The sequence below is a fragment of the Triticum urartu genome, chromosome 6 (assembly GCF_003073215.2).
Source record: "Triticum urartu cultivar G1812 chromosome 6, Tu2.1, whole genome shotgun sequence".
NCBI lineage: Eukaryota > Viridiplantae > Streptophyta > Magnoliopsida > Poales > Poaceae > Triticum > Triticum urartu.
In genome coordinates, this window is record NC_053027.1 from 443,780,203 (window position 1) to 443,790,391 (window position 10,189).

The window sequence follows — 10,189 nt, forward strand, 5'->3', positions numbered from 1 at the left end:
AGTGAATGTAAAAATGTGCAAACTCAATATTTTTTTAGAAAAGGAGGATTAACACCGGCTTTTGCATCTGGGCGATGCATGCGGCCACTTTATTAATTATTCTCACAAGACCTTACAAAGTCATACAAAAGCAAGACTAAAGCCACCGTCTAAGCAACAACTGTCGCTACACCTATCCAATTGATGAAGGGGCGCAGATAGTCTGGGCCTAATACCAAAGAGACATCATAGCCAAACCTAACCATCTAAGACCTGAGGTTCCAACCAGGACGCTTGTCGGGTATGGGGCACCTACCAGTCCGGCGCACTCCTCAACCAGGACGCCTGCCTAGTATGAGGCCGCCGCAGCCACCTGCCACCAATCCATCTTCACAGCTGTACTGTTGCATGTACCATGCCAGGGCTCTCTGCCATCAATGCCACCACGACGCCCGACAGCGTCATCCTCCTGCGCGAGTCCATCCTTCCACAGCGAACTCCGAATCTGCACTGCGCCACGCCGTCAAAATCCGTCGCCATCAGTGTTTAGGATGAAGCACCGCTCCACCAAAGAATCCGTCTTCTGGTCCCTCGATCACGTGTGTACCTCCAAGAATGATGCCCCCAAGGGAGGAACGACACCAGAGTGCCGCCGTCATCCAATCATCCGATCTAGGGTTTCCCCTGGAGGTAGCAGAGAGTGGCCTGGAACTTCTCCGCGGTGATGCCTTCAAGAAGGGAACGACGCAGATAGCGCCGCCACCGCCGGCCTTAGCAGAAGCCGAAGGCAAGTTTTCATCCATATCAGTTCGAAGGGATCCAACTCTCGTGCAAGGGCTGCCGTCACTACCAGCACCACCAGGCAGACCCTGGAATACCGGCAGATCAGTGAGCCGCCGGCACCACCGCATCTGGATCGCCGGGCCGCCGCCATCCCCCATGCCGTCCGGGTCAGAGACGGAGCCGCCGACCGCGCACAGGGACCGCCATCGCCTGCACACGCTGGAGCGCCGCCGAGAGCCCAGCGCCCGCCACCGCTTGCTGAAGCCAACCTCCGCCCGAGCACTGGCGCCACCGTGGAGCCATCAGATCGGGGAGGAAGACATCGCGCGCCGATCACCCTCGCGGACCCCGCCTCACGCCCGAGCGTCGGCGCCACCACGGCGCCATCAGATCGGGAGGAGGAGGTGCCCACGCCTCGCCGCCCCGCGCAGACCACGTCGCCGGCAGTGCCGCGCAGGGGAGCCCTGCCTAGATCCGCCGGCGGCCCGACCTGCCGCCGAGCCGAGCGCCGCCGCGAGGGCCGGCCGTCCCGCGCCGCCCAGGAGAACCTCGCGAGGAGGGAGGAAGCCCCGCCGCCACCGACGCACGCGCGGGCTTTGCCCGGTGGCGTCCCTGTCCCCTGGCAGCGGTGAGGGAGAAGGAAGGCGAGAAAGGGGAGCGGCGGCGGTGAGGTTCCGCCCGGGCCGCTCGCGGGAGCCTGCAAACTCAATATGCTGAACCAGGAGACATAGATCTCTTCAATATCTATGAACGGAGAGATGAACTGTATGAAACACTGCAAAGCTTCAAGGGATATCAAGAGGAAGTCAACAGAGAGCTCCGCAGGTGTCCTTGTTGCAAGCTCCGCGCCAGTGAATCAGCTCAATGCGGTTCACAAAGAACCACCATACAACTACAAAATGGACATGCAGGTACGAAGAACCTGCTGACTGGGCAGAATTTTTAATTTGTTCCAAAGTAAAAATCCGTAAATATGTTAGATGGTCGAAAGTCATGTTCTGATCCTGAGCTCAACCATCTATATTTAAGATGACTGAGATTTTTCGTATGTCTTGGTCGTTCAAGAGAAGTGCAGCTGTAGTTTGGTGTGAGATGCAACTTGCACTTCTCACACGGTTGTTTCTCAACTGATATCGCACTTTTCAAAAGAAAAAATACATGAGAAAATCTTAGACAACTTAATAGTATTAACAAAGGTGTGGCTAGGTCTCTCAGTCAAGTGACATAGTATGCAAGAGAGGAAAAGAAAAGACTAAAAATATTAACACGGATCTCAATGTAGAATTAACGGATATAGCATCGACTGGGATTTAACGAAGTCTCAGTCGACTGAGACTTAGCAAAACAAATCCAACTTAGACTGTCTAATAGACACATACCCCTCCTCCCACACGTTCTCAAGAATATTAGCCGCTTTAGCATGTTATTTTCTGGTTTGTAGGCACTTTGCCTCAAGATCACTAGAGACATGTTATGGAATAGCTAGAGCACAGGCACAAATATGGTGATCATTTGAGGTCATGATTTAAATATTTGTGACCACGGCTAAATGACCAATTGTAGTACGTTAGTAGCATAGCAAGGATGATGGATGATGCACAGAGAGCTATGGGAACCAGATGCATGGGTCAGTGGCCTACTAGAACTGTAGGACATGGTTGCACTTGCATTGCACACATACCCAAACATACCATACCATATCTTATCTTCCTTGATGATGAGCAGTCGTAGCAGCACATTAAATATGACAGTGGTAGTATATTTGTATAAGGTTGGGTTTGGCCAAATGCAATAAGGAGACGAACTACTGTACTGGTATTGCATCCCTAGGAGAATGTTTTTGTGGGCTCCAAAGAATTGGAGCACTTGTTTTATATAGTAAAAATGGTACTCCTAGAATTCAAGGAAAACAAAAGATTAGAAAAGAGGCCAGGTACTCTGGGCAGGATGCAAGGGGCGTGCAAGATGGTGATGAGGATAGGATATGGTACCTACTGGCTTAGAAAAATGCCATGGTCTCATGGATCGTACAAACGAACACGCCATGCACTCACAAATGGTCTAGCATATGATAATGTCTCGTGTGTGTGTGTCTAGAGAGAGAGAGAGAGAGAGAGTGAAGGTGCTTGTCATACATACATATTCTCTCTTTCTCCATTCCGCTGCTTTTCTCCTCCTACCGCTAGTGCTTTTCATGGCTGGAAGATTCTTGGCTTTGGGATGATGGCGAGATACGACATCTCAGAGGTAGCCTGCCTGCTACAAGCAAAGAGCACACAAGAAGGGGGTAGATATGTGTTGACAGGTATGCAGGAAAAAAAATACATATTGCGAATGATGAGGGAAATATGTCTATATTTTAATGTATTTTGTATAATATAAACAACAATAAAATACACATTACAAGTTGTTCTAAGCCCTGGATTAATCAGGAATCACGATGTGAATGAACAAATCAAGAAAACACGCCTGCTACTAGGTCAGCACAGCAAACCGATCTAGTATATCTCATTATCTCTTGCACGGACTCTGCAGCCTGCACAGTGTGTCAAACCGACTGTAGAGCAATGCGTTGAGTGTTGACTGACTGACGAGTGATGATGCCAATCTTCCATGCATTGAATGAACCTTTGCAACATCCATTCACCCACATACTGCATGGTCCGATGCATGCATGCAAAATCCGAAGACAAAACAAGAGTCTGGCCAATGCCAGTCTACTTGTATTCAACCCGAACGATGTACAAAAAAGAAGGTGCATCCGTGCAGATTCTACATGAACAACTTCATATGAAATTCACACAAGGAACACCCTTGGAAACGAGAAATTCAATTGGAGAAGATAAATAGTTACTTAATCTGTGTACTCAGCTGTGTTAGCCCCCCAAGTCTGATCACCACACACATGAACAAACACCAAGAAATTAAGAAGAAGGAAGGCCAAGAACAGTAGAAAAACCAAACGCAATGATCAAACGCCATATGTAACACTAATCACCACCACCGCTTATTAACTCCCTTGTCTCTATCCCTATCATCTCCACATGCTGACAACCGCGTGTGCATGAGCCATGCATGCATGTACGGCGGCTGGGCTAGCTGTTGCCATCCTACCACGAACCACCGCCGCCGCCGCCACCGCCACCGCCGGCGTCATTGCTGCTGCCATTCCCGATCATGCTGTTATTCCAGAACCCCAGGGTCTCATGGCCACCGCCGCCGCCGCCTTGGTCTTTGCTGTGCTCAAACTGATCACCGCCACTTGCACCTCCTCCACTTGGGTTCGCACCCGGCTTCAAGTCCTCGAACGGGAACAGCATCCTTCCCGTTGCGCTCTCCTGCGCCCCCTGCAACCCAGCGCCGTATCCCCCGGCGTCGCCACCTCCTCCCGTGTCCAGCGAGAACCCCAGCATGTTCTGAACCTGCTGCTGCTGTTGCTGGTGGTGTTGCTGCTGCTGCTGCTGCTGTTGATGGTGCTGCTGATGCTGCAGCGGCATGCGGAACTCGCCAAGCGCGAACCCCGCGGCCGCGTACTCCGGCGGCATCCCGAGCTGCACCTGCGGCATCGGTACGTAGCAGCCGGTGCTCCTCAGCAGCTCCATCGCCGAAAACGCGCCCATGCCCCTCCCGCCACCCGCGCCGTTGGCCGCCATGGCGCCTCCCGGGTTGCAGACGCTGCTGCTCTCCAGGCTAGGGAACGCCGCGAACTCGGACGGGTGCAAGACGCGGCCGTGGTGGTGCGGGAACGCCAGGTTGAGGTCGTGCGCGCCCTCGTGCATCAGCTTCGGGTTCTTGGCCGCCATCCCGCCGACGGGGACCGTCCCGGACGCCGCCGCCGAGGTGGAGACGGCGCCCGCCGCGGACGACACCACCGAGGACGATGATCTCTTGTTCTTCCGTGAGCCGCCGCCGACGGGCACGTTCCGGAGCGAGCCGCCCTCGGTCCAGTAGCGGCGGCACGTCTTGCAGAAGTAGCGCGGCTGCTGGAGGCTGTAGTTGTTGTAGTAGCAGAACTTGGTGTTGGTGGAGTTGCACCTCGGGCAGTTGATGGCCTTCTCCTTCTGCGGCCGCGCCGCCTTCCGCTCGGTGGAGCCCGTCCCGGCCGCCGCGCCAGCTCCTGCTGCCGGCGGGCCAGGAACGGGAGCCCTCTGGGCTTCTGCGCCAGACGGCGGCGCCGGCTGTGGGTTCGGGTTCCCATTAGAATTAGGATTAGGATTTGGGTTTCCAGCCATGATCATCTCCTCCATGGGCTTCACGAGCCCTAGCCCCTGTTGACGAACACATATTGCACCTCATTAGTAGATATCACAAAGGCAAACCCCAGATGTTAGGGCAAGTAAGAACTACTAGTAATAAGCCAAGAACATGCTGTATATGGGAAAATGGATGGGGGTATGACATGACTATGAGAGCCTGAGGTGTGAGGATGATTCTTATGGTTATGGTGCAACAAAGAACCAAGCAAATGGATACAAAGTGAGATTAAAGGGAGGGGAAAAGGAGAATGAAAAAGGTTTGGGGAAAAAGGAGACGAAAAGATGAGAGAGAAACACACCACCACCACCACACAAAACTCAACTTTGTTTGTAGGGTTGCGCTTGTGGCAGTACTGCTGCTGCTACATCATCCAAGACATGGCTGCTCTTTTGATGCAAGGCGCCGGAGGAAAGAGAAGGGGAAAGAAAGCTAGGGGAAAAGAGAGATGAAAAGATGAAAAGAATGAGAGGAAAGGATAAGAAAGAAAGGCAAAGAAAAGCGGTGCGTGCCCGTGTATGCGCCTTTCGAGGATTAAAAGCGGAGGCAGGGGAGAATTAAAGGCCCCGAGCTCCGAGCCCTGAGCTCGACGCCAACGGAGAAGACAACACGCGGACAGAAGAGAAGGGGGGAGAAGAGAGACATAGATGGCCATACATGCATAGATCTGCGCCAGAAACAAAAGGTTGGCCATGGCGGTTCCCAAGAAGAGAAAAGGCGCCCAAGATCGTCATATCCCATCAGGGAAAGCGAGCGTGAAGATCAAGGGCACGGTAAAAAGATAGTCGACCAAGAAGGCAAGAACACAGCAGCAAGATCCACAAGAACAGAAGCCATCCGGCCAGCCCGAGGCGGGAGATCTTGCATGCATCGCATGGCCCTAGATGCGTACCGATGTTGTAGTAACCTGAATTTGAGGTGCTCGTCTGTATCAGCTTACCTGGTGCCACTGGGCCGCATCCATCCAGGGATCGATCCCAATTGCTGCTCCTGCTCAACAAAAATCCTCGCCGATCAGGAGGAGAGAGCGAGGAGCGGGGCGAGGGGAGGAGGAGCAGCTAGATGTCGTCTGGAGCACACGGAAGAGAGAGAGGAAGGAATGTCTTGTGGATGACCGTAGTGGGATTGCTCGCCCTTCTCTCTCCTCCATATGTCATGAGATAGTGGGATTCTTTTTCTCTGTAGTTGTATTTTTTATGTCTCCGGACTAGAGAAGAGCAAGGGAGGAGGAGGAGGAAGAGGGAGGGAAATTGCTGCGCGGCTAGCATGTTTTTTTGCCTTCTGAATGACGCTGATGAGCGCCGCTGCTGCCCTTCGTTGGTCGCGGAAGTTTGTCCGCGTGTAGGCTTCCAAGTGTGTTTTGTGTTGTTGCGAGTTTTGGTGCCGTTCGCAGAGGACTTCGGACGAGTCGGTGAGAAACTAGTCAACCCAAGGGCAGGGGGCAGGGCCAGGGGCGCGGCTCTGATCGGCGTTATGGTCCTTGGGGCCACGCACGTGCGTGGGACGCCCTGCCACGTGCGGGCAACTAACCAGTGTGTTTCTAGTGTTTAGCAGTGGGTGTGAGCAGCGTAGGTACTGGACTGACCGGCTTGGACTTCACCTCCTTCATTTCGAATGCGTAGCAAATATTAACAAATTTTAAGTGCAGTGTTCGTAAAAGTTAGAGCAACTTTAATGGGACGATCCATTCCATCTGTTCGCTTCTGTTTGGATCGACGCGGACAAAATTGAAGGCCTAACACGCCGACCCAAATTTAAATTGTGTCCGTCTCGTGTTCGCGCCGATTCATTTCCGGGTTAAAATTGCGCCTGAAATGCGTCGGCGCGGACACGCCGCGCGCCTCCTCGCCGTCCGTCGCGTCCCCACCTGGCGGCTGTCCAACTATCACGGTCAACATTATTTATGACGACCGCTCATTTTGGACCCACGCATCAGCGACGGCGGTCGTCCTTTTTTAAGCCAGGCGTGCGGCGGGGCCGTCCTCATCCACTGCCACTTGCCCCGTCCCCATCTGGCCACCCATGCCCCCACGTCGGCGACAACCCTAGCCACCGCCAGCATGGGCTTCTTCTCCGGCATCGGCAGCAGCGGAAAGGGCAAGGCCCCCGCCGCCATTCCCCCTCCCTCCCCGCCCTCCCCGCGCCGTCGCGCGCTCCCCGGCAGAGGCAGCGCATCAGTGTGCCGGTGCACCGGGCCGAGTAGCGCTGGCAGCACCGTGTGCCTCTGTCGTACCCCGACGCGACGCTGTCGCATGACTGGCATTTGGATCCGGAGAGGATCCTAGTGCCGCTGGCGTCGCGGACGGCAAGGGCCCATGCGGAGGAGGTGCGGCGCCGGCGGGCGTTGCTGAAGCCGGAGCAGCGCGACGAGCCGCACTACGCCGTCGACTCGCCCAACTGGGCTCGGTGGTTCGCCTTCGAGGACGAGCAGGCGAGGCGACGCGGCGTCCGCGGCGTCGACCGCAGCCTGCCCCCGCCCCCGCTCGTCGTCCGCGACGAAAACCAGGAGGCCGAGGCTGCCTATCAGGCGGCAATTAAGGAGAGCGAGGAGGAGGAGCGGTGGAGGGAGGCGGATGAGGCGGCTTTTCAGGCTGCCATGGCGGAGGCCATGGCCCTCTCCGCGGCGGGCGACAGCGTCGTGCCGCCGGTGACCCCGCCGTCCCCGCCCAAAGCCGAGCCGGAGGAGCCGGCCCCCTCGAGCGTTACTCCTGGACCGGAGTAATGCGTGAGTGGGTCAGCGCTCCACCGATCTGGCTCGGGGCGACGGAGAAGCAGGAGGCGGCCTACCTCGACCACTGGCGCCGCGTTCGGCTCGCCGAGAAGCGCCAGGAGGGCGAGCGCCTGCAGATGCTCGAGCGCGAGGCCGAAGAGGAGGCGCGCCAGGCGCAGGCAGCGGCGGCGCAGCCCGACATCGCCGCCCTCTGGAACACAGCGTTCCCCTGGGCCAGTGCTACGCCGACGCTGATCGACCTCATCAGCCCCGACGCAGACGCCGCCGCCGACGAGGACGCCTAGGGCAGCGCGTCGTCTAGTTTTTAGTTTTTTATGTTAATTAATGTAATGTGGACTTTCGCCGGCCTTCATTGCCGGCTTTTATGTTTAATTAAATGCATATGTATATTTTTAAAATGCTTCTAAATTTTTTTTGGCACGTCAACAAAATGGGGCGGACCAGCATTGGACGCTCGTGCCGACCCAAACACAGCTCCGGACGTTTGTGTCCGCCGGGCCGACCCAAATGGACAAAAAGCGGACAAAATCGCCATCCGTTTGGGTCGGCCTGTTGGAGTTGCTCTTACAAGCCGGTGGCTTGGGCTCTTCATAGTTTTTTTTGAAAGATCCAGCATCGCTGGCATTCATTGATAATAGCAGGAAGCAATGGAAAACAACAAGGTGATGAAGGTCCTAGGACCAAAAGATCCGAAGATTAAAAGAAAAAGAAAAAACAACAACCCTAATAGCTACAGCACAATGCTCCATACAATCCAACCTAGACAACGCAGCTCTGACACGAACGATGAACTACAAAGGAAACTAGGCAAGGTTGGCGTCACGGAGGATCACTGAACAAACCACCTGTCACGCATCATCATATACCACCGGCCCTCCACCGCGGCTTCGACTTCACAGGAATAGGCAGTCGAGGCACTCCCACAGACACGTCGGAGAAGAAGAGCCGACTACCATGACCAAGGCCACGCCTTCGACATTGCTCATCGCCGTCATCGTTGCCACAGAAGTCACCGTGCACGTCCAGTCGTAGGAAGCACCAAAGGGATTGAAGTCTTCAAGACGGCGCCCTAAAGAGGGGAACGACGTTGAAGACGACGCCACTGCCCGACCCTGCAGCAGGATCTGGGTTTTCACCCGAAGGACTTGATCCGAGAGTAGTGGCTTGGAGATCCCCGACGACGCCTCCAAGGAGGATAGCGACGCCCACGGGCGCCGTCGTCGCCGGCCGATCAGCACCGGCCAGGCTTTCACCTGGAGCAGCCACTCTCCCGTGCAGTAGGCCGAGGTCGACCCGTACCTCCATTGGACCGCGCACCCCCACACAGCGAGCACGCCATTGCTGTGCAGGGCCACCAGCTAGCCTCCCCAACGACAGGCCTGCAGAGACCAAATCGGGTCCTGCATCCCGTATCCGACCGCGACCAGAGCCTCCTTGCTCCAACAAGCGGTAGCCGGTCACCACCAGCAGTGCCCCTCCAGGGCCGCCGGCCATGGACGACCTGGCAGATCCAGGCCACCGGACACTTGGTTGCCCCCTCGCACCCTCGACGCGCCCGCAGCATCCCCTTGCGTGGCCACGCCCGCCGCAACCCTCGTGTGCCGTCCCTCTCCTTCCAGCACCAGATCCCGCGCACTTGAGCCCGGATCCGCAGCCTCCCCGTCACAGCCATGCGGAGCCTCCGGGACATCCTCCTCAATGCGCCAGATCCGCGCGCAGGCCCAACCACGCCGGCGCCCATGCAGTCGCGCAGGCCCACCGCTTCACGGGAGCGAGCAGCCTCGCGCCGCCCGACACGCGCTCACCACCACGCCCGCCCGCCCCTGCAGCATGGCTCCTCCCCTCCGTCGCGCGCAGGCCAGATCTGCGCGCGACCCGCGCGAGCAGCTGCGCCACATCCTTCTTCCATCACGCAGGCCGACGACCGCGCCGCCCGTGCGCCCGACTGGCGCGCCGGCCCGCCTCCCGCACAGCCGCCGCAGCCAGCCACTCGCCGCGAACTGCCGCCGCAGCAAGCCTCCCTCCACGCGCCGCCCGGGCCGCCGTGTCGCGCACGCGAGCCGCCGCGCTGCCATGGCCCCGCCCTATGCCGTCCTTGGCAGCCTCCTCGCCAAATTTGCAGACAAGGGAGATGAGAGGGCCCCGCCACCACCTTCACCGGAGCCGGCGCGGCCTTTGCCGGCTGCTCCTCCGGCGGCGGCGAGCCAAGGGGAGGGTGGAAAGGGGGGTGGCGGCGCCGATCTAGGGTTTCCCCCGTGTCGCCAGCTCTTCATAGTTTTATATACGCCTGATCATAAAAGTTACAATTCAGTGGCTTAGGCTATGTGGAAGCAGCAAAACTCAAGGGTGTTTAATCGAACATACCAAGTGCTACCGGCGCACGACCTCATACACCTGATTTTGCAAGAGATAGAGGAATGACGGAGTGCAGGAGTAGGAGTG

General features: G+C 56.7%; 1 protein-coding gene across 4 annotated transcripts; it reads right to left on the reverse strand.

Annotated features, from left to right (window-relative positions):
* Positions 1-3,551: 3,551 nt before the first annotated feature.
* Positions 3,552-6,286, reverse strand: LOC125514083 (dof zinc finger protein 2-like). Of its 4 annotated transcripts, none has more exons than XM_048679333.1 (2): positions 5,957-6,286; positions 3,552-5,030 (listed from the first exon to the last, which is right to left on the reverse strand). In XM_048679333.1, exons 1-2 carry the CDS (start codon positions 5,978-5,980, stop codon positions 3,873-3,875), a joined length of 1,182 nt encoding a protein of 393 aa, XP_048535290.1. In that variant the 5' UTR covers positions 5,981-6,286; the 3' UTR covers positions 3,552-3,872. The 4 variants fall into 4 exon arrangements, with proteins under 4 accessions (XP_048535290.1, XP_048535291.1, XP_048535292.1 ...); XM_048679334.1 differs by lacking the exon at positions 5,957-6,286 and adding an exon at positions 5,342-5,945; XM_048679335.1 differs by lacking the exon at positions 5,957-6,286 and adding an exon at positions 5,318-5,945.
* Positions 6,287-10,189: the final 3,903 nt, after the last annotated feature.

What these genes read in the sequence shown, in the direction of transcription:
- LOC125514083 (XM_048679333.1), bottom strand. Translation starts at nt 5,980, where the DNA reads ATGGATGCGGCCCAGTGGCACCAG. An exon ending in ATGCGGCCCAGTGGCACCAG is followed by an intron (nt 5,031 to 5,956) that starts GTAAGCTGATAC and finishes GTTCGTCAACAG; the next exon opens with GGGCTAGGGCTCGTGAAGCC.